Genomic DNA, 25029 nt, shown 5'->3' on the forward strand with positions numbered 1-25029 from the left:
CATGCAGCGCATCGTCGAAGACGGACATCATTCTGGTGGGTTCATGGATTTGTATCTCAACATTTTGTGTCCAAAAGATTCATATATTGACCAACTTCTCAAAGATGCTCAACTCAAATTATTTGTATCTACCTGTATTTTCTTTTATTTTTATAGTAATTTTAAGGACAAATCAAGTTTTTTTATTTTTTTTTTAACAAATGATATTATCTGCACTATGAAAGTGAATTGAATATGAAATCTTTTACTTATAAGTGAAAATAAATACCGTTAGATCGTAGTACTAAGTGACATAATAAATCGAGATTAAATTAAATCGTACGGGGCGCACTTTTTTAGTTTTTGGTATAGAAACGGCGCCGTAACGATAGCAAATGATGAAAAAGTCTCAACTTCAGTCGGCCGTTGGCCACTTGGCCCCACTCCCATTCATTCCAAACAACAAGATTCAATTCAAATATCTCACCAATAAACTCCACACCATTGGCCCAGCTAATGTAAAACAAAGGAAATTTAGCAAGCTGGTCAAAATCTTCACAATTAAATAAATACAAGAATGATTTAATTGGAACTTAGTTTAATATCCTTGACTCTTGTGATGTTTTTGATAGATTGATGCTAGATTTGTTTCTATATAAATAATAAATAAAAACAAACAGTGTTAGCAACTCGGATTTTTGAGCCATTTTTTCAACTATCACGTTCTTTTTTCTCTGATTTTTTTTCGATTTGGGTTTTGTTTAGAATTCAAATTCTGGGGTTTGTGAGGCAAAAAGGTTGGATCTTGTGAGGATTTTGATCCGATCAAGAAAGGGAGGATAAAGACGTAGAGTGAAAGTAACCCAGAAAAAGGGTTTTGAGCATTGGAGAAGCAGCTGAAAGGTTTAACAACTTTTGTTTTTGGGTCATCTGAAAAAGTGCTTATTGAGTTTCGGTGCTTATAGCTTTTCTGGTGAGCTGTGAAGGTTCTGCTTTACTGGGTTTTGGGTTTTGGTGTTTTCAGCTTCCCCAAGTTGGTTGAGGTACTGAAAGAACTTTTAAAGCTGTTTCTGGTTCATTTCATTATTTTCTAGTACTAGTTTAGTGGATAGAGAGAAAATGCTAATGCCCAAATATATATTTATAGTCGAGTTTATTTTTCGGTCTTATGATTCTAAGGAAATGAGATTCAACAGATGACTTCTATTTCGATAAATTTTCAGGAGGTTTTGAAGTTTAGTGGGCGAGAAGTCAGAGGAATCTGGATTTAGTTGAGGTTGGTTTTCTTTAGAGGCAGAGATTGAAAAAGGGACTTGTGGTTTAAATTGACACCGTGGCATTGAGATGGGGGGTCAATGCTTCAAATTCATACCATGTTGCTGGAATTCACAAATGAAGGCAGCGGTTCTCGAAACTCCTGACATTGGTGGGTTAAAATATGACTTTTCTTGGCTGTTTTGATGTAGAAGCAGATCGTATCTGATGCTTGTGGATTGTTCTCCTTTAACAGATAATGAGGAGAAGAGCGAGGTTGATAACTTACCTGCATTTCGTGAATTCACATTTGAGCAACTTAAAAAGGCAACATCTGGTTTTGCCGTGGAGTATATTGTGTCTGAGCAAGGAGAGAAGGCTCCAAATATTGTTTATAAAGGGAAACTTGAAAATCAGAAGAGAATTGCTGTTAAGCGCTTCAATAGGATGGCCTGGCCCGATGCTCAGCAATTTTTGGTAGGCATACTTTTATGTATCATAAAACTCTAAACCAGATGCTTTGGTGACGAAAACTAGTCTACATTTTCTGCAGAACTATTGTTTCTATCTTTATGTTTTACACTAATGTAATTTTCTGTTGGGATCTTATGTGGTTTTGCAATTCTGGTCATAGGGTGCTTTTGGCATGTAGAATTCACGAATGCATAGCTGTATTTCTCTATGACTGAAATTTACAGTTATTTTTGGACCAAATGATTCCTCATTAACGTTTTATCTGCTCCACTAAAGGAAGCACATCATTTTCTGTCTTCTCTATTTACAACCACTATTCTGAGATGATTTTCATTTGCCCCAACTGCAGGAGGAAGCAAGATTGGTTGGTCACCTCCGCAACCATAGATTGGTCAATTTGCTTGGTTGTTGTTGCGAAGGTGATGAAAGGTTGCTTGTGGCGGAATATATGCCCAATGAAACACTTGCAAAGCATCTTTTTCATTGTAAGGCTTGCTCCTTATACTAGGTTTTTGGTTAATGAACTATGTTGTACTCATTTTTATGGTTGGATATCGGATCCATTTGGTCTTGCAATTGCCCTGCTTAATAGTTTCATTTTGGGTTTTCATTCGAAAAGGATATTAAGCGTCACATTTATTTTAGAAATGAGGGTCACATATTATATTAGAACTTCAAACTATAAATGTCTCTTTTCTGGTACAATTTATCACTTCTTCACCCTGAATTCCATCGCCAAATTTTACTTAAGAGATGTTGGTGTGGGTATCTACATTGAGACAACGGTTGAGGGTTATTACTCCCTCCCCCTTTTGGGTGTTAGAAACTTTTGTTAATACTGACTTTCGTTTATAGCACAGGTTCATGTTTGACAACTGAGTGGTCTTGTTTCAGTTTTGCCATCTTCTCGAATTTCGCTAATGTTTCCGCTGATGAGTACTGTGCTATTGTTTAGTGGAAAATAACTTTACTACCTTGTTGAATCATCAGGGGATGCACAGCCTATGAAATGGGTAATGCGATTAAGGGTTGTGTTACATCTTGCACAGGCTCTAGAATACTGCACAAGTAAAGGGCGTGCGATTTATCACGACCTTAATGCTTACAGAATTTTATTCGATGAGGTAACTATATTTTGACTCCATCTGTTTGGTATCCTTTCCTAAGTATATTCTAATTGTATTCGTTTAATTTATTCATTATAATTTTTCAGGATGGCAATCCTAGAGTATCCACCTTCGGACTGATGAAAAATAGTAGGGATGGGAAGAGTTATAGTACAAATCTGGCATTTACTCCACCTGAATATATTAGGAATGGTAGGTAGATCATGGAAAAAAAAAAAGCGGCGTTTTTGCTCCAAAGGACTCATTCAAGTTTATGATTTACTTGACAAGCATCCCTTAAGTATGTAGTTCAGCAATTATTATACACTGCACATCCCTTGTCTTGCAGGGAGAGTAACACCAGAAAGTGCAATATATAGCTTTGGGACTCTCTTGATTGATCTTCTCAGCGGAAAGCATATCCCCCCTAGCCATGTAAGTGATTGTTCCAGTGGTGAACGGAACAAAAATGAAGAAAAAACCATATAAATTAGGGAAACTCTTGTAAAGATCTAATGATTACTCTTTTACCTAAGATAAAATATAGTTTACTTTCAATTGTTTAAGTGATTGTTCGAGTGGTGAACAGGTGAAAAATAAAGAAAAAACCATTTGTAGGAAAAGTTAAATTAGGGAAACTCTTGTAAAGATCTAATGGTTACTCTTTTACCTACAATAAAATATTGTTTACTTTCAATTGTTATGAAATCTGCGTGAGAATTTATCCTTCTTAGGATATGTAAACACAAAGTAAGCAAATGTATTCATCTGGTGGTTGATCATTATGTGCCAGGCCCTAGACCTGATTCGGGACAGAAATCTTCAGATGCTGACAGATTCTTGCTTGGAAGTACAGCTTTCTAATGATGATGGTACTGAGTTGGCACGCTTGGCTTCACGATGTTTACAATCTGAACCCCGAGAGCGACCAAATCCAAAGTCATTAGTTGCTTCTTTGACTCCTCTTCAGAAAGAAGATGAGGTTAGTTCTTTCTCCTCTGTTTCTCTAATTAAGCATTCTATTCCCAACTTTACCAGGGGAGCATAGTTTGACTGTTTAAAATCATCACACAATTGTTTTTAGATCTATATCTTGGGCCAGTCTTGTAAGCAATATATTCATATGTTGTCTTCTTTTCACCGAACTCAATCTGAGCTAATTGTGTAAGCTCGTATCTACTGATTCCTTATTTGTTAATACTGAACCTTGTACCAATCGGAAATATTTGAAAAATTGGGAAAGGGATATGACTCTAATTTGTTATTAGTGAGGACTTGAGAGAGTTACACTTTTGTTTAGTGCCTTTCATGGTGAATGATACTCTATAAAATATCAATCTCTTATGCCCCGAAATTGAGGGTAGTTAATTACAAGGGTTTTCAGTGATACCGTACTTGTTGGGTGCCAATTAGAAGCACTCAGATCTGCACCATCGTAGTAGTTTAATCATTTATAGATGCTTAACATGATGCTGGTAGCTGTATCCTGAACTTCCTTTATTCTTTTTGCTCACCTCTGCAGGTTCCTTCTTCTGTTTTGATGGGTATCCCACACGGTACCTCCGGGTCTTCTCTTTCACCGCTTGGCGAAGCCTGCACAAGAAGGGATTTGACTGCTATACATGAGATCCTAGAGAGTATCGGCTATAAAGATGATGGAATGACAAATGAGGTTCTATATTCGCTTAATTAATGGAGAAAAATCTAAGTTGTGTTGTGTACTTATTTAGCCTTCTCAATAGTTTGGTTGTGTTACTGAAACATTTTCTCTCTTACGTTCCACTACAGCTCTCGTTCCAAATGTGGACTGACCAAATGCAGGAATCATTAGATTCAAAGAAAAAGGGGGATTCTGCTTTTAAGCACAAGGACTTCAGAACCACGATTGAGTGTTATTCACAGGTTAGGTTATTATTATGATAATTGTGGGAAATTCTGAGTAGGTTTGATAAGAGTTGCTCTCATGTTCATACCGATATCCGAATTTGACCTTCAATAGGATGTTCTTTATCTGACCTGTTAAAATAAATTACTAGCACAGCTTCGTACGAAGTTTGTTTGGCATTACATCTTATCTTCTAATTCTTGATAGAAGAAACGAAATTGGTAGTTTAAGGTACCTTAAGAGTATCTGAACCTAGTAGCTCTACTTGCATGACCAATAAAAAGGTACAAAACTGAAAGAAAAAAAAAATTATTAAATCCTGAATTGCTGCTTTCTCTGCATTTGTTATCGTCGCCAACTGTTTTATTTTGCTTCCAGTTCATTGATGTTGGAACGATGGTTTCTCCAACAATTTTTGCCCGGCGTAGTTTGTCTTATCTCATGAGTGACAAGCCTCAGAATGCTATAAACGATGCAATGCAAGCACAAGTAGTTTCCCCAGTTTGGCACATTGCATGTTATCTTCAGGCTGTTGCCCTTTCGGCCCTTGGAATGGACAGTGAAGCTCAAGCAGCACTTAAGGAGGGTACTACGCTTGAATCCAAAAGGAGTAAAGCAGTTGGACAAAAGTGAAAATCTAGGCCGGTCGACCAGGTGCCCAGTTTTCCACTTCTTTCGGTTTAAGACCTTATGAATTCCTTTGACAAAATGGAAAGGAAAAATAGAAAGTTGTTAAAAACAGTGGTAGGGAGGAAATCGTTCAGAAGCTTTATAATTTGCGTACAGAAAGCATATAGGATTCCTACTTGGATAAATAAATAATAATTATTAGTTTTTCAAACGTCGTCTTATGGTTGTCAGACATTGATATAAATTACTACTTGGATAAAAATTAAAAATAAAAAGTTAAAACACTTTGTTCAAAAATTTACGACGAACAAAACAATCATATACAGTCCAGAATTAACTGAATTTCTTTAGTAAATATCATGATACTAAACATATACTGCAAAAAGGTATTGATAAAGTAAAAGTAGCAGTAAACTTCTTACAAACAAGTGACACTAACAAATCATCTGCCAAGGAGATGTAGTAGTAAAGTTCTTTATTATGACAGCTCAATACTTGAAAACTTAAAACAGATAAGACCCGTGAAGCTCTTTCAATGAAGTGAACCCTTATGTGCTGTCTCAGAAGACGCTGAAAGTAAAAATAGACAAGCACACGTAATTAAGTTCTGAAAAATACAGCCAAATTAACCAGAAAAAACTTTACAAAGAGATGCATGCATATAGCTTAATTTAAGAAAGAAAAGTAAAATCACATTTATGTACTATTGCTTAATTGAAGTGCCGCTTAATCGAAATCACCCTCACATAAAGCCAATCATTCAAGACATTCAAGAACCTGAAGTACTATTATCTCCATGGCTTGATGAAAATCAGGCTGCCACAAACTCCTCAAAATCCAATAATAAAACCAAGCGCCATGCTGATGTAAAATCCCCATGTTATAGGCTCATCCTTTTCTTCTGCATTGCTTGAGATCACGGTTTCATGTTGATCACATCACACACATCACACACGCACATCTTTTGAATTGGAGGTCCGCACAGTTGAGGATTTTCAGCATAATTAGAGGGATCAGATAGACCCAGACGTGTGAGAAATATGCGTTGCACGACAAAGTTAAATCTCACCGTTCGTTACGATCCAAAGGCTGATACGAGAAGAAAATAATCATCAACAGGAAATGTGGTCATGTGTCTTTAACAAAACACCCAGAAATTTGTTTTTGTTATGAATAATGTTAGAGAAAACAAAATTTTAAACCAAATGACATGGTAGAAGATAAACACGGTAATCAAAACTTAACTAATAATCCAATCATTAACAATTATGTCATTTTGTTAGTAAATTTGGTTTAAAATTTTGGTCTCTCTAGTATTATCCGTTTGTTATTGTGGGGTGGTTTGTGGTTTGGATTAACCTAAAATGAGATCTGTTTGTACCATACTTGACCAATCCCGAAACTACCGAGCACCGGCCAACGCTATACTGTCAAGGACCCAGAAGAGTTCCCCTCCGACCAGGAGGCCAATCACTACTCGACACGTGTCAAGATTAGAAGCCAATCAGAGCGCAGCACGTGTCGACATCAAGAACCAATCACAACATGACACATGTCAATGTGACAAAGCTACAAGTTTTTCTATAAATAGGGGTCATTCCCCCACAATATTGCCTAATGCCATTTTTGTGTTAAATCATTCACAAGAACTCACTAAATTGAGAGCTTGATCCTTTGTACTTGTGTAAGCCCTTCACTACTAATAAGAACTCCTCTACTCCGTGGACGTAGCCAATCTGGGTGAACCACGTACATCCTGTGTTTGCTTCTCTGTCTCTATTCATTTACGTACTTATCCTCACTAGTGACTGAAGCAACCAAGCAACCAAGCGAAGGTCACAAAACCTGACACTTTCTGTTGTACCAAAGTCCTCGCTGATTTTGTGCATCAACAAGATCTATTTTTACTTTGTAATTAAATATCAAATCCAATAGTGAATCATAATATATTTCTTGGTCACCAAGTAACCAAGAGAACATTTTTGGATTTTGGGCATCCAAATTTTGTTCAATAAATCCTAAGAGACTTGTTGAAAACTTAGATGAACATATATTATACGTTTGTTCCCCATGTTTTCATTATGTTCTAATACTTTATATATAATCTATAAGCATGCACTCGTTCATACGCTAATAATAAATTTACTTAAAATGGACTAGGCGCTAGGCCCAATCCGTCACTCGACTAGCGCCTAACGTCTTTTTAAAACCTTGGCAAAAGCACAATAATTCCCCCATCTTAAAAACAAGAGGTTTTTTTATATGAGTCCAAAGTAACTAAAAATTGGACCTATTTCAAAAGTCAAAAGTCACTAAAAATTGAATCTATTTCAAAAGTATGTCTATAAAATTGGACCTATTTCAAATTTTCCCTAAAACCAATTACAATCAACATCAAGACGTAGAAACACAATTAATCAAGAATTCATCACCTTTGCCCCTGTTAAGTCTAGTTTTGAAAAGTTAAAATATGTCGAATTTATTTTTTTCAATCGTGCAAGTTAGTCGAAATTTCGAATGGTAGTGATGTCGCGAAGTCTTTTCATATGTAACAAGTCTATTAACCTAACCTGTGTGATCGGGCAAACTTTTGTAAGACCTGTGTGGAAAATATCAGCCATTAGAACCAGATCGTGCGGCCAAAATAAATTTAAACTTTTTTCATTTATTTTCTATGCGCAATGAAACGTCTTTCTTTTGCCCTTTACTTTTGTTCCTTCATATTCTTTCTTTACTCGTAAGTTCGGTTTACTACGGTTTGATTTTTGTTAAAACCAAAGTTAGTATTATTGAAATATTTCACATCGATCATATGCATGATAAAAGAAGAATTTAAATATCATAATACACTCCAACTAATACCAAGACCTTTTGTGATAAAACTTCATACCTGACAAATTGTGTAGGTGATATTTAATTGCCAAGTTGGGAACAATATCGGTGTTGCTAAAGTGAGCCTTTTGTCCATCTCTTTGATAAATTCTACATGATATCAGAGCCAAAGAGCGGGCCCGTATTACCATGTGATGATGGTGGGTCCCTTGACCCCACGTGATGATGGTGGGTCCCTTGATCCCGAGTGTAAGGTAAGTCCCCTTAGCTCCATGTGGTACGTGTGATCCACGAATTTGGTTCCACGTGAGGGACGTGTTGAAATATCTCACATCAATCGTATTTCTGACAAAATGAAAGTTTAAATATTCTAACCTCACATATGAGGGATTGTGCAGGTGGTAATTACCAAGTTGAGGATAATATTGATGTTGTTGGAATGGGCATTTGGTCCATCTCTTTGATAATTCTATATGATATCAGAGCCAGGAACAGACTTGTACTGCTATGTGATGGTTGGGTCCTCTTGGCCTTGATCAATGATGGTGGGTCCATTGACCCTGCATGTAAGGTGAGACATCTTGGCTCCGTGTGGTTGTCGATGTGTGGATCTCTCACGTATGACTCACAAATTGGGTCCCACGTGAGGGACATGTTGAAATATCTCACATTGATCGTATTTCTGACAAAAGGAAAGTTTAAATATCCTAACTCTATACCTGACGGATTGTGCATGTGGTAATATCAAATTTGGAACAATATCAATGTTGTTGGAGTGGGTCTTTGGCCCATCTCACTAATAATTCTACAACTATTTGGTTCAGTTCAGTTTGATTATTATTATTTTTTAATTCATAAAGAATAAATAAAAGTAATTCAATTTGGCCAATTTCAGTGTGGTTTTGATGATGTGGCTGTGGCGTTAAGAGCATCTCCAAAGGAGATGTCAAAAGTTAAATGTCAAATGTTAATTTGATGGCTGACGTGGCAATGTCAGATTTTCTCTACTTCCAACCGATATGTTTTTTTGTTATAAATGATATTTGTAGGACCCATTTTAAAAAGAAATCAATTAAAATAAATTTTAAAGATTTATAATTTGTGCATTAATAGGACCCACACAATAAAAAAATTAAAAATGATTTGACATCACCTTTTTTCATATGTCAAATTTGATATATGAAAACTTATATGTCAATTCACATAGGATTGACATATTAATTGGAGTTTGCTCTTACTTTCAAATTTAATTACATGACATTTCATTTAGGATTTAACATCTCATTTGGAGATGGTCTAAGATCTAGATTAATATCCCGCACGCACAGTACCTCCTGTTCTTGTCTTCACTGCACGGCAAACCACTTTCTATAGCATTCAATAATTGCCATAAATAGCATTTTCTACAAAGATATAGTAGGCATATCTCCATGACCTAAAAAGATGCATCAACTTCACTTTCTTCTATAGCATTCAATAAATATATGCATAAGTTAAAAGGAAAACTAATAAAAAAAACTTGAAAACTTTGAGTTTTATTGATAAGGACAAAATAAAGGGTAAAATAAATAATACCAGGTTTGACTTTTTAGTGTAAAAATATGGTTTTTTCTTAAAACGAACAGTACCGTGAACTTTTCGTTAAAACTCTATAAGCTAAAAGGATGCATCTAAGCATTCTCCGTCGTTTGATCAACTCCACCCTTACTTAAACCCAATCGATCGTTTACAACATTTAAGAACTTGAAATATGCACATCTCCATGACCTATTGAATATCAATTTGCCACAAACGCCCTCAAAATCCAACAACAAACCCGATCCCCATACTGATGTAAAAATCCTCTATATGCATCCAATGCAGGAATTGCAGTACGACCATGTTCTTTAGAGTCAAATTAAGACCAAGAACCACAATTACTTAGGAAAGCAAAATAATTCCACTTGATAAACTACATCAAGTACCAAGAGCATCTCCCATACCATCTTCATATTTGAGGATTTCTTTAAGATATTTGGCGATTTCTTATATATTAAGATACTTTGAGACCTCTATTCCAGTTAATTAGAAGACATTTGTCCCTATATTTAAGTGATGGGTAATCCTAAGGAGACCAATTTTTTTAAATCAAATTTGCAAACCAAATGATGTGGTTGTTGATGATTGGATTATTATTTAAGCGTTGATTAACTTGCTTATTTCCTATTAGTGACACATCATTTGAGTTGCAAATTTAATTTAAAATTTTTGTCTTCCTAACATTACCCTTAGGTGATATAGGGATGTGAGGACTCCATTTATAGTTCCCATTCATTGAAGATGCTCGCTTTACAATAATTCCACTAAACAACATGATTGATAAAGTGAGACTTTTTTATGCCCTATTGAAGAAGCTCGCATTACAATAATTCGACAAAATTACTTTCTTTTTATTCACCAAGGTATTGAAAATCCTAGTGTAAAGCCCCCTTTTTTTTTTTCCAAGTAAAGCCCCTTTAACCTATAAAAATAATTTTAGCATGACCAGAATTTTTAAAAGTGATTATCTTTTTAAGTGAACCATTGAATCTGTGATGAAAGTTAATTCCCTTAAAACTGAGGCACTCAACACACGCTTCAGTAGATGAGATGTTATGGTTAAAAAATAAATATTATTTGAACAAGTGCTTACACAAGAATCATTGGCCTTGAATTTGGGGCTACATCTCACTTTTCTAATTCGAGCAATATTCTAATCTAAACTAAACTATAGGGACGGAAATTCGAACTTTGGGTGCAAGTTCAAGGGGGAGCATATTGCTCTAACCAACTTGGCTACACCCAAGTATGGTGGGATGACAAATGGCTTAAGTTAGGGGAAAATGATCCTCTCCGGATCCATTTTGTGGGGATCCTATCCCCACATTCTAACCGTTCATCGTACATCATGCAGACAATTTTCATCAGATACTATTTGTGTTTAATTTTAAATAATAAAAGTCAAATGATTTCTGACCGCACGATACACGATGAATGGCTAAGATGTGGGGATCCAATCCGGATGGGATCCAATTCCTAAGGGACATTTGTTAGATTGTGAATGAATCTGACAGTGTCTAGTTGTTTTCCTTACGAAAAGAGTGATTCAGTGGACACTCGAGAATTGTCTCTAGGCACCCAAGAATGGTTTATGAACAACTAAGAATTTGTCTTTATAGTTGGGTGTCCGCAGAATCACCCTTGTGCAGAAGAATATATTTACAGAGAGGAATATCCAACTTTTGGGGGTCACTGTAGATTGTTAAAAGCCTCTTCTGCAACTGGATCTGCAAGGGAAAGAAACATGGCTGCAGATGGTTTACCTTGGTCTGGGTTTGCATTTGAGACTTGACACACTGCCAACTGTTTTAAGTTGATGTCCTAGCAGATGTCTGGTCCGACGTCCAGATAATAGTACCATGTCTCCAGCGAAAGATACTACTCAAACAGCCTGTCTTTCTGTAATAAAATTGCTGACATAAATTTCGGTTAATCAAATCATTACAACCATTCTAATATTACAAATTTATAACATCCACTCATCCCGCTTGAAGAATCAAGGTGAATAACCATTCTAATGAAATCATCAATGAAATCCCCCTTTTCTTTTATATAATGGGGTAGGATTAATAATTTCTGCTAGCAATCACAGTCTATGGTTACGGTAGGATTACAGAACTGTTTCTTTGCTGCCATTAGCTCAAAATGACTCCTTTGTTATTCCATAGTAGACTGGTTCTTCGCCCACAAATATAATGAAATTCCAGCCAAAAGCAGACCTACCAACAATATATGTCCCTTGAGTCTGACCATCTTCAGCCCGCTGCTTCTCACTGGCTACACCTGATGGAAACTTACTTTCTGATGGCTTCCCAAAAGCCCTTGTATCTTGGGGCTTTTCAGCTGGTGCATTCTTACTTCTTGTTGCCGAAACTGTTTCTGCCGTCATCTGTTGTTTGCAAAGTTCCATCAGAAGCTTCACATCTGCAATTTGCAACATACATGATCATAAGCACATCCCATGATCAATCCATAAAAAGTCACTTTCTACTTGTCTGTCAAATGGCAAGTAACAAACAACATCTCATGCAATTGGCTCCGTCAAAAAGCCTTGAACTCAAAAGTGTCCAAAGGGATACAAAAACTGGAGCAAAGGCATACATGGAGCTCAAGAAACTCAGGACAGAACCATGCGTCAACATAAGAAGATGAGTGAGACAGATATCTCCTCGTAAAGGAAGCAAAAGGCCATCAGAATGCTACTAACAATATCTAGTATTGGGTGGCCAACAATAAAATTATCACAAACTGAGTTTCAAGGGTGAAACTCAATATGATCATTCACATGATAGATTAATAAACCAAGTTAGCATGTCAAGGAATGTCGGAAGTTATAACCATAGCATTAATAAACCATTTGCGTTAAGATTAACAAATCAGGTCAGATTTAATAATCCATCTGAATGCTACTAACAACATTCTAGGATTGGGTGGCCAACAATAAAACTATCACAAACTGAGTTTCAAGCGTGAAACTCAATATAATTATTCACCCGACAGATTAATAAACCAAGTTAGCATGTGAATGAAAGTCGGATGTCATCATAAGCACCGCATTAATAAACCACTTATTTTAATATTAACAAATCAGCTCAGGTTTATCATACTACTCAAGGGATAACTATATGTCATTGTGTGAAAAGATGAAAACAAAATCTTGATGAGCTTACATTCTTGAATTTCTTCGGATGGCTTGCATGTTCCAAAGTGGAGAACCTTCAAGATAACAAAAAGACAACAAGTTACTTCATCCATACTTCAAATAATGTGGTAAACAGACGAAGCAGTTCAAAACAGCAGAATTTAGAGTGATTACATTGACAACCTTGACAGACGAACAATCTACAAACCAAGTTAACACCCAAAGGCCTCCCCAACAGTCTCAATGGGACCTAATCAACTTCTAAATTCTACCCATGGCATACAGATTACATAATGATAAAACATACATTTAACATATTACACTTGGTCTGCAGCCTAAAATAATCGAACACTATCCGAAATGTAGCAAATAAAAACTAATTTTGACAGCTTCACGTAATACAAAATAGAAACACCTCAATTCACTAGAGAACATAAATCATATATGCCTTCATTCTTCACTTAATAGTTCAAATATTAGAATTTTGCAACCGAAAACATTAATTTCAATCATTACTAACAGACATTTCCATCAAATTCATTACTTAGACAATTTTTTCAATGCAGAGCTACTAAGGGCGCCTAAAATGTAAGTACAAGGCAGCGGAATTACAAAGATTATACATTTATTTAATCTTATTAAAGAAAAATGAAATATTTAGAAAGGTTAAAGGCATGCAAATTGTGAATCCAAACAAACCCAAATCCACAATTCAATAAAAAGAAAACCCAGATCACAAAAATCTTCAAAATTTACAAGAAATTCACATAAAGATGCAAAACTTGGGACATGGGTTTTTAGCTGTACCTCCAAATGAGGACGGACCTCTTTGAGGAAACTGCGAACCCTGTAGAGGTTGGATGAGTTGCAGAAAAGAGCATCATTTTCAAGAGGTCTCTTCTTGGTCTTGGGAGGAAGAGAAGACGGAGGAGGCTATACAGGGAGAACTTCGGCGGAGCTCAGAGGGGTTGGGAGGACTTGGGTAGCTGTGGACTCGGCTGGCTTTGCTTCTTCTTCCATTGGTGCTGTTTGTCTGGGGAGTTAAAGGACTGATGGGTTTTAAATCGCACAGGAGGAATAAAGTATAATGTTAAGGAGACAAAATTGATAAATATAATCACGAACAACGAACTTAAGAAAGCGGACTCTCCTTCTTTATACTAGGGCTGGGCAAACGGGTCCTGGACCCGCGGGTAGGGGCGGGTAATACGGGTACGGGGCGGGTACGGAGCGGGTACGGGCCGGTTCTTAGTTTTGTAAAAATAGATCGAGGCGGGGCGGGGCGGGGCGGGTAATTGAAGTTTTAGGGACGGGCCGGTTCCAAAATTATAGGATCCGCGGGTATCCGGACCGGCCCGTTTGTGTTAGATTGGACGGACGAGATTTAATATCATCTCTCCATCCAATCTCAACCGTCAGTTCAAGTTTTAACTTTCAATTCAACCCTACCCAACCTTCCCCGAGTCCCGACTCCTGAGTTCCAGAAGCATCCATCCTCAGCCTCAGCAGCCTCAGACCAGTCTCTCGGATTCTCAGACTCCATCTCCCTGAGTCCCTCTCCCTATCCCTGATCCCTCTCCCTCGAATCCCTCTCCCTATCCCTTCCCTCGACTCCGACTCCGACTCACAGTGACCACTCTCACAGTGCTCACCTCACCACGCTGTCAATTTTAGGTAAATCCGGTTTGTTCTCTTTTTTCTTCCCCGAAAAGAAATAAAACATGTTCAACACGCTGTCATTTTCAGTAGGACTCTGATGGATGCCTTTAATGTTAGTAGTAGAATAGTAAACAATCCAGATCCTAGTCAGGTGCTTAGATGAGTTCAGATATTTACTTTGTGTTTGGCAAACATTTAGTTACCTTGGTTTGAAATTTGAATTAAATGTCTCGATTAGGACAGTTGTTTGTTAAGGTTCAGGTTTGTATGCTGTCTTTGATACTGGGTTTCTTTTTCTCCCTAACTATTGATTGCAACATGCAACATAGAATCTATAACCTGCTATGTTGCCATTTTCTAACCTTGGATCCGTGTTGATAATTATGGTGAATGGCGTTTCTTAATGATTTTCTTGGATAAAATGTGATTTGAAGGCTGATTCTTTTTTGTTGAAAGATGTAATTTGGTTTTGTACGTAAAGATTGCAAATTTGATTCAGGTTTGAATACTTACACTTGTTCGTCTTTGTGTTTTCTCCTTCTTTTAAGAAATTACATTTCCTTTCACATCTTCAACCAAAACCATTCAGCAAACAAACATATTCATGGAGGAGGTTGTTGGTTCAAGTACCAATTTCAAGCATCGATACTCCGACTTTGTATCAACATTTTTGGGATTGCATAGGTTATTTTTAGGAGTTGACATAAATGAAAAAAAATTGTTTAGTTTTCATAAGTGCTTATCTATCATTGTTACTGGGCAATAATTTCTTTACTGCCTTACATATTTTGCCTTATTAGGCTGGCCTTCATTTGGTATTGCAGTTTTAGTTATCAATTCAATTCCTCCATTGCTAATATGGATTCCCCATCATGGTGTTTAATTTTGTTTTATTATTGGCTTTAGGAAATCATGGTTCTTTGGAATTTGGACCTTTTGTTTGCAGCCTTTAGATCCTTATCTATTTAAGGTGAGTGATTTCAAGATTTTAGAGTTTTGTTTGGTTTCTGGTTTTATATTAGACTTATATTTGCTTTTTTGTTGTCTGATTATATTCAAATCAGAGTTTGGGTTTAGATTTTTATTTTGGTTTCTTTATAATTTTCTGGACTACTTAGATTTGATAAGTTGAGAATTGGTTATTAGTTTGCTTTAACAGTGAGGGAGATAGGAGGGATGGAGAGAAATTATGGTTTGTCATTTTAACTTAGTGGTTAGCTTGCTGTATCTACCATTTCTTGAATCCCACTTCATTGTGTTTTGAACAAATGGTCAGACTCCCCAAAATCTTCCACTGATCAAGCTAGACTGGGTAATATAATATTATTACAAATAATAATGTGAGCTTATTCATACTTTAAAAGGATGATATTATAATGGTATTCGACATTCTAAACTTAGTCATCTTCTGGGATAAAATGTGAATATGAAATGTTAAGAGTAACTGCTCTTGGATGCCTATTGTCATTCTTGTATGTACTAGCATTTGAAAATTTGAGTATTTTCGGTGGAAATTTCAAATGCTATTGGCAATTTAAAATTGCTTAAGTGAATGAGATTTGAAAATCCTTTGTAGGTTACACATTTGCCTGAAGGGATGGAGACACTTCGAAACTTTTTGTTTGATATTTGTCAAGTCAGTGCAGGATGGAGTATGGAAAATGTTAAGAGAAACTTTTTGTTTGATATTTGTCAATTCAGTTTCTTCTCTTGTACAAACAAACCCCTTCAAATTTGTTTCATTGATTTAGATCCTTTTTATTATGTTTAAAATGTGCAAAGTTATGAATGATTCAAATTTTTAGTAATGAGTTGACGTAGTCCCATAAATATTGAGGTAGTGTTGTATAACAAGATTATAGCACATCCATTAAGCTTGAATTCTGGTATTAGATAGTGATGTTTCAGTGCATTTTGGTTTTCAATTGAACGATTTTCGCTTGGAGTGAGAAATCCAACGGCTTTTCTAGCGGGGACCTTGGTTAGTTCATAATTTCATTGTACTTTTTGTTGGTATTTGCTTGGATTGACTTGGGAATGACACGTTTTTACCTGAGTGCAGGGCATTTCTTAAGTGTTCCTTTGCTGGAGTTTGCACATATGAGGACTCAAGTCCTTTTTGTTAGTAAAAACAGATTGCAATCTGCACAATTTGCAGAAAAAAAAATGGACCCGTGTACCCGGACCGAATCGGCCCGTTTGAAACGTGCCGGGTAAGGTTCGGTTCCTATTTTCAGAATTTTAATACCCGTCCCGCCCCGCCCCGTCTCCTTTAATTCCGGGTACGGTCCGGTTCCTTCAAAAATGGGCCCGGCCCGGCCCGTGCCCAGCCCTACTTTATACCAATCTCTTGTAGAATCAAGTAGATGGATTAGGCTCTTCCATTCTCTTTCCTCTATTTTCTAGTGCCCTGTCTTTTTGTCTCCTTAAATTCTAACTTGCAGGCGAAAAAATGAGCTTAATAACGTTTCATGATTTTGCATTCCATTTACTTCAGAAGAGCTAAACACCAATTTATACAATTTGGTTGCTAAAATTTGCAATTGACAAGTTGATGCAATGTGGAGTTTTCTCAAAATCCAAGTTAATCAATATCACACTTGACCACTTTGTACATCACTTTTTAAGCGCATCTTATACTTTCATCATGCTTGTGCTCTCATCATTGTTGTCCTTGTTAAATCTATTTTTTAAATTTTCATTATTAGCACTTCAAATTTTCTATATTTAGAAAGAAAATTAAACTTGTAAGTAAGGTGCAACTTGGGCAAATTGGGCGAGTTAGATAGTTGACCAAATCCTAACCCAACATTTCTAATTTGGGTATGGGTTGGGTTTGGGTTCCTAGGGGTTTACTCGAGTACGGGTTTAAATTGGGTTCGGCTTACTCAAATTAAATTCGGGTTTGACCAATTTTATCAAATTCAATCTTCTTAACACATTATTTATAAGATATATCTTAAATTTTGAACCAAATAATGCAAAATTGTTTAAAATTCAATTTTGCACATCACCATCCGTGATAAAAATAAACCAAATAGCATGGAACGCATATCAAAAGTTCCAACCATGCAAAGTTGAAATTAAATGACAAGACAATATCAATGCTTTAACCAACAATAAAACGTAAAAGCAACTAGGGCCGGGCCAGACCGAGTAGAGGGTTTTTAAGTTTTGGAACTTGCCCTAACCCAGCTCGTTTCAAATGGGCCGGTTAGAGGCGGGTCCACAGGTCCAATTAACTTCTTTTTTTTCTTTTCTGGTTTTGATACAGAGCTCCAGAACGTTCCACGGTTCCATATTGCTTCCACCAACGAAATTGACTGGTTGGAAGCTACCCACACTAGCAGTTGAACCACCGGTGGTGAATCAGTGAAGGTGGTGGTCCCCGTCTTTCTTGCTTATCTCTCCCAATCTCAAATTAAGGTCTCTGTCTCTCGACTCCGATCGACGACGATGGCGCAAGGCTCCAATCTGACTCAGATCGACGATGGCAGTCTTCTGTACGTACTCCGTGAACTGAACCCTGTTGGCGGAAAACGTCGCTAGCTGCGATGAGGTTTTGGGTGTCGAGCACCATGATTCTGTATGCTTTGCACGACGGCGAAGCCATCGCCTACCAAACAAAAGATGAATTCCATATCCTTCTTATAAAAGGCAAAAAGTCCTAATTTTTAATTATGTTTTCCACTAAGATGAAACCTTTTGTCAAAAATGTACACGTGGGGCAATGCCTTTGTGTTCTTTGCATGGGTATTTCAGAATCTGATTGATCTCCTAGGTTTTTTTAATTTTGATGCTCTATCCAGATCGGTTCTGTAGAACTCTCGAAGCAATCAACACAATCAATTCGAGGGTGGGAGGGAGAAGAGAATGAGGAATAGGTGGTGCCGTCAAGGGAGATTGATAGGATCAGACATGGTATAAAAGGGAAATTGCAAGGAAAGTAATGCAGGAAATAGAAAAGGAAATCAAAGGAAATTCATATCTTCATTCATAGTCTCATTACATCATAAAAGAGGTTTAAATACACCCTAGGATAGCTAGGGTTTAAGGTATGGATGGGCCTAATAGTATTACCTAGGTAATGGGCCTAATGGATAGTAATGACAATAGGTGGTCTAACTAGTCATAACCAAAGCCCATTAGCTTAGAGTTGCATCAGAGCTGAGCTGTCGTGGTGGTGGAGGAGATGACTCGAGTGGGAGTCTAGTTTAAGTCCAAGAAGGAAAGGGACGATGGGATGGAATGGATAATGGATTAGGTTTAGAGAATTAGTAAATGGGTTATAGTTAGAAACGGGCCGTCCGGTGTCCCGTTATTCCAAATCCTAGGACTCGGCCTGCCCTTTAAATACTATGGACCCGCCCCGCCCCATTTCTATTCTCAAAAAATTGGAACTGGTTCGTACCTGACACACCCTGATCCTAGAATCAAGGCGTGCTGGCCGTCACGTGAGCATGACGTAACCAAAAGTGCGATGCGGAAGCAAAAAATAAAAGAAATACGAAGGAATAAAAACCAACTACTAGCAATAATATCCAACTAACATGCTAGAGTGAGTTTAAGTGTGAAACACACATATTCAGAGCATAAGTACTAAGTGCAGTCAAGTAAGACCATAACTAAGTTACAACACCCGAATGTGAGTCCTACATTTAAGTAGTCTGTCAGAATGTCGTGGGAATCCTCGTGAGCCTCCAACATTGCTAACTAGAACCTAGAGGGGCGCAAAACAAGATTGAGTGGGTCAGTAAAACAAAGTTTTTCGAAAATATTTCATTTAACAATATTTCTAACCCCTCTCTGTAAAACCTGTATACTTTCCCAGAAAAATAGTATATACATACTCATATATCACAGCAAAACTCAAACCACAAGTCTTTAACACTTTTCAAGAATATGCCATGCTATGATTCAAAACATGATAAGGATGCATCAATATAACCGCTGAAATAATGAATCAACCGGAGACTCTGCAGCTGTCCTGTACGGTTAATTCTATAGCTCAATATCCAACCCAACCGAAGTCACCACTGTGACCTGTACGGCATTACTCTGCACATAAATCGGAACTACCTGAAGTAGTTTGTACGACAAGAATGGTGTAAGAATACGCTCTAGTGCTTCTCTCATCAACAACTGTATAATAATCTAAAGTCACCTACAAGTCGGAACCACCTCTAATGGTTTGTACGACATGTCGGAACCACCTCTAGTGATCTGTACAACATGCACCTACTTGGATCCAAGGTGAGCGTGTGGTGCGGGGTGAATAATATAAGCACTAACACCAGGGGTGCAGGTTATGAGCTCTCAACACAATTCACATCATCAATAAACCATATGAACAACATAAAACTCACTTGATACTCACCTGTGCGTCCACAACACCATTTCACATATATGCATCAAATACTAATTCATATATTTCATATAATATGCATGCATGGCATTTTAAAACATACTTTCATTTATATTCAATTTCTAGGAAAAATCAGTAGTATATAGGTATAAACAAAAAATAACTGCCCACTCACTGGTATGTCGAGGGGTCGTAACCCCTGTGATGCCCTTGAATGCGCTCGTCCTCGTGATAGGTCTCATCTATATGCGAAACAACTATAAAAACGTTATTTTAAAGCACATAACCAACAATACGTAATAACTTCTCATACAATACTCAATTTAGGTATATGAATATACCACAGTGACCTACTCGACGTTACGGACGTCGAGATATTTTTAGAAAATTTTTTGGATCATTCACGCGCCCTCACACGCCAGGAATGGCACAGACCTACGCGCGTTATCCCTTTCCTTCAGTCGCCGAACTGGTTTCGCCGGCAACGGAAAAGTCGCCGGTTTCTGGGAAATTTTCAAAATCCTTGTTCTCCGTCAATTCTTAACCATTTTTTACGAACTTTATACCAAAATGAAGCCCTAAGCATGTAGAATCACGATGTACTAATTTAAGGCTAAAAAACACACGAAATCTCACCAGAGAAAATCCAAGAAAACCAGCCAACTTCAAACCCTACAATCCTAACGTCCAAAACCTTCAAACTAAGTACTCCGAGCTTCTTTGGGACCTCACTAAGCTCCCTGTAGGCTTAGAATTCCCTGAAAACCAACATTTCACGTGTGCATGAACAGTGACATTAAACTGGGTTACGGTTTCAACGTGATTTCGAGGGTTTCCAGTTCTAAAACTAGTACCAATCGATTCAAGAGGTCGTAAGGATGAAGGAACTCACCTTTTTGACGTCGATCTGTGAAGTTTTGAGGGTTTTGGTTCTTGTCCGTACGAGTTCAAAAGGGAGGGAGAGAGAGTGAACTGAGAGGGAGGAGAAAGAGGGCACGGGGTGAGTGTGTTTGTCCCTTGTGTGTGTGTGGTCCACCCAAAACAATCACAATCCAAATTTCTTAAGTCCCTAATCACACAATTTGTATAAAATTTTAATCCACTTAAAATTTCCCAAGAATTTAGGAGAGTATGCAATATTCAAATAACATGTCACACGTACCTTAGCAACCGTTAAGGGCAATTCCATCATTTCACATTCGCGATAAATGAGATTTTGGGACGGGCTGTGACAGTACCCGCCCCGACCCGCGGTTCCTGTACCTGTTTGCCCATCCCTAAGCAACATTTGTTCATTGCTCAAATGCAAAGCAAACAACAAACTCAATTATAGTCCTCCCAAACTTTTATCTAGTTATAATAATATGAAGTGGGACGGGTAATATGTGCATGAGCAATTTAGGTTAGAAATCAGATTGGATTTGGCTTGACATGGACAAGCAAACATCAACCCAACCCAAAAGGGGTGGGTTCGAAAAATCGAAAACTGAAAACAAACTGAACTGAACAACAAATTGAAACCGAAATAAACTGAACCAAAGAAAAACTGAATCGGATTAGAAAAACCAAATCGAACTGGATTATATTGATTCGGTTTCGGTGTCAAGAGTTCGGAAACCTAACTAAACCAAACCGAACCGAATTCTAAACCGATTTAAACGATTTTTATGATACATAAGTAACCCTTACTAACTAATACATTACTGTGTACATATGCAATGGATCAGGATCCTCTCCTGAGCAAATGGAGAGGATCCTCCTGATCCGGTTCATCGAGCAGTTCATTTTTTATCCAACGACTATAATTATTATAACTTTTAAAGGGGCATTCTGTTTGTAACGGTTGGATAAAAAATGAACGGCCCGATGGGCCTGTTCAAGAGGATCCTCTCCATCTGCTCAGGAGAGGATCCTGGTCCATATGCAATTAGTTGAAGGATTCGTTATTGTTTTTTATTGTACGATTAGTTTAAGGATTTGTTATTGTTTTTTATTGCCAGAGATGAAATGGATTTTGGCAGAGCCAATTACTTAACTAAGACCCGGTATGAAGTGGATTCTATGTTAATTTCCCATTGCATATAATTATTAGAATTCAGTTTTTGCATTATAATTATTTGAGGTCAGGGCCTTACGATTGAATAAGGCTTTTGCCCAGTTGTTTTATTTGGTACTGGAATATATGCATCTTCCCTTATTTTTGGTAATGGAATAAATATGCATCTGCCCTCCCTTTGAAGTTTCAACAATACATACATTAGTGATATAATGTACCATGCAACACTGTTAGTACTTATTGAAAAAATATATATATAAAAAACCGAACCAAATCAAACCGAATTAAAAAAATTAAAAAAAAATTGAATCGAATAGTAACTACAGTTTTGGCAAAAACCCAAACAAAAAGGAACCGAACCCACCCCTACAATCCAATAATAATCGGGTTGAGGTTGGGTTGGGTTTGAACGAGTTCTTCCTTTATTCTAACCCTCTCAATTGGGTTTGAAATCAGGTTGGCTATGATCTAACTCATGTTGCAGCCCTACTTTTCCAAAGTACAAATGAAAATTTTAAAATAATAATAACAGTTCTTAAATTATTTTTATAACCTCCTCATCATTGCATTTTAATTTAAAAAAAATAAAAAAAATAATTTCTCCCACTTCTCTCCTTTTCATATATTATATATATTTTTTTTAACTTTTATATTTGAAGAGAATCAATCTAGAAAAATCAACGAAAAGTTTAAAAAAGATTTTTTTTTGACGAAAAGTAATTTTTAAAAATATAATGAATAACACTAATTAAAAGTAAAAATATAATTTTTCGTTAAACGTGTACGGAGAAATATTTTTGTAAAAATTTCATTTTCTTCCCCTCCCAACAAAGAAAAGCCCTCACTTAAAACTTCATCACTTTCTCTAAAACCAACCCTCAAAAGTCTCCATCTTTAAACCCTTTTTCTTTCCAGAGAATCCAAGCGAAAGCAAAAGCATCGCGATTAACTCAAAAAGCGAAAGGCTGGTGAGGAGGACGACCGTGGTGGCCACTGCACTGCTGCCTATTTCCTCTTGACTGCTGATTACGGCTCCGAGCCCAACGCTCTTAACCCTGTAAGTTCCTTTTTCTTCCCGCAATTTCATCTTCAGAATTCAAACTTTGATCCTGTTACGAAAAGGGTAGCGAGAAATTGAAATATTAATATTTGGGTTCACAATTTAATTTCTCATGTGTGCAATTTGAGCTCACAAATTTGGGGGTCTTTCCATTTCGGGTTTGATTTACAATTGTTAGTTGTAGAATGAAGGTGGGTTGTGTAACTGGACTAGTTGGGTATGTTTTGTTTTCGCTTTTTGTCGATTTTGTTCTTGTCTTTTTAGCAAAATGATAATGTGTGCGAGATTTTGGGTAGTTTACTCTTCTTGTGTAGTTACCACTCTGTAATTACAAATGTTTTGGTATTTGATTGCTCAAGACACCCAAAGCGATCTTTCTATCACTTAGATTGGATTGTTTACGACGAAGCCAAAGTTGCGATTGTAGAAAGCTGGAGAAAATGTGATATAGGAATGCTTTTGGACTGCTATGCTTTGTAGATAATTGAGCACTTTCTCTTTTCTTCCCTGAATGTAGAGAGAAGCATTTTTAATCAGTTAGGAACGACGTGCTTTGCGAAAATTGGTAGTTTAAGGTACCTTAGAGTTCCTGAACCTAGGAACTCTACTTGCATGACCAACAAAAAGAACAAAACCGGAAAAAAAACTTAGTAAATCCTTGATTGCTGTTTTATCTGCATTTGTTATCGTTGCTTACAGTTTTATTTCGCTTGCAGTTTGTTGATGTCAAAACGATTGTTTCTCCAACAACTTTTGCCCGGCGTAGTTTGTCTTATCTCATGAGTGACAAGCCTCAGGAAGCTATAAACGATGCAATGCAAGCACAAGTAGTTTCCCCAGTTTGGCACTTGCATGTTATCTTCAGGCTGTTGCCCTTTCGGCCCTTGGAATGGATGGTGAAGCTCAAGCAGCACTTAAGGAGGGTACTATGCTTGAATCCTAAAGGAGCAAAGCAGCTGGACAGAAGTGAATATCTAGGCCGGTCAACAAGGTGCCTAGTTTGCCACTTCTCTCGGTTTGGCTCTCAGCTTATATAGCCGTCGATCATAAGGTCTAAAACCACTGGGGCCAAAGCTTCATCATTTCCACGGTATTAGATTTTGTCATCTTCCAGCAGTATATATTGTATTTGAATTGTTTTATTTGATTTGATTTCCCGTGCATCAAATGGTTCGAGTATATGAATTACTTTGACAAAATAGAAGGAAAAATAGAAAGTTGTAAAAAACACTGGTAGGGATGATGTCATTCAGAAGCTTGTAATTTGTGTACATAAAACATATAGGATTCCTGGTGTATTATTTCTGAATAATAATAATAATAATAATTACTTTGTTAAACGTCGTCTGATCAATGATAGACATACACACAAGACTGCAACCAATCCATTGAACTAAAATTTACGACGAACAAAACAATCATATGCAATCCAGAATTAATTGAATTTCTTTAGTTTATATCATGAATCAAATGGGGGTAAGGCTAGCCGACATTCACCTCTTCCAGACCCTGCGTAAAGCAGGAGCCTTGTGCACTGGGTACGACCTTTTATATCATGAATCAAAACATATACTGCAAAAAGGTCTTGATAAAGTAAATGTAGCAGTAAACTTCTTACAAACAATTAACACTAACAAATCATCTGCCAAGGAGATTTAGAAGTAAAGTTCTTTATCATGATAACTCAATACTTTGAAAACTTGTACAGATAATGGTCCGTGAAAGCTCTTTCAGTGAAGTGAAGTCGTCTACACTGTCTCAGAAGACGCTGTAGATAAAAATAAACAAGTACATGCAATTAAGTTTTGAAGAAGACAGTGAAATTAATCCGAAAGACTTTACAAATAGATGCATGCATATCGCTTACATTTAAGAAAGACAAATAAAATCACATTTACATACCATTGCTTAATTGAAGTGCTGTTTGAAGGAAATCACCCTCACATAAAACCAATCTTTCAAGACATTCAAGAACCTGAAGTACGAGTATCTCCATGGCGTAGCAAAAA

The 25029-nt window shown here is 37.0% G+C and overlaps 1 protein-coding gene, 1 long non-coding RNA gene and 1 pseudogene across 3 annotated transcripts; 1 reads left to right on the forward strand and 2 right to left on the reverse strand.

Moving 5' to 3' along the window:
• Positions 1–515: 515 nt before the first annotated feature.
• Positions 516–24360, forward strand: LOC126631600 (serine/threonine-protein kinase BSK3-like). Of its 2 annotated transcripts, XM_050301729.1 has the most exons (12): positions 516–1022; positions 1203–1405; positions 1490–1710; positions 2057–2192; positions 2698–2831; positions 2921–3026; positions 3163–3248; positions 3607–3795; positions 4336–4485; positions 4602–4715; positions 5077–5352; positions 24012–24360. In XM_050301729.1, exons 2-11 carry the CDS (start codon positions 1324–1326, stop codon positions 5329–5331), a joined length of 1473 nt encoding a protein of 490 aa, XP_050157686.1. In that variant the 5' UTR covers positions 516–1022; positions 1203–1323; the 3' UTR covers positions 5332–5352; positions 24012–24360. The 2 variants fall into 2 exon arrangements, with proteins under 2 accessions (XP_050157686.1, XP_050157680.1); XM_050301723.1 differs by lacking the exon at positions 24012–24360 and having other exon boundaries at positions 517–1022; positions 5077–5539.
• On the reverse strand, positions 5722–6421 carry LOC126632005 (uncharacterized). Its single transcript, XR_007626536.1, has 2 exons — positions 6033–6421; positions 5722–5898 (listed from the first exon to the last, which is right to left on the reverse strand). It is a non-coding gene; the product is annotated as an uncharacterized LOC126632005 (long non-coding RNA).
• LOC126631819 (uncharacterized) lies at positions 11635–14027 on the reverse strand (annotated as a pseudogene).
• Positions 24361–25029: the final 669 nt, after the last annotated feature.

Source organism: Malus sylvestris, chromosome 1, assembly GCF_916048215.2.
Source record: "Malus sylvestris chromosome 1, drMalSylv7.2, whole genome shotgun sequence".
Lineage (NCBI taxonomy): Eukaryota > Viridiplantae > Streptophyta > Magnoliopsida > Rosales > Rosaceae > Malus > Malus sylvestris.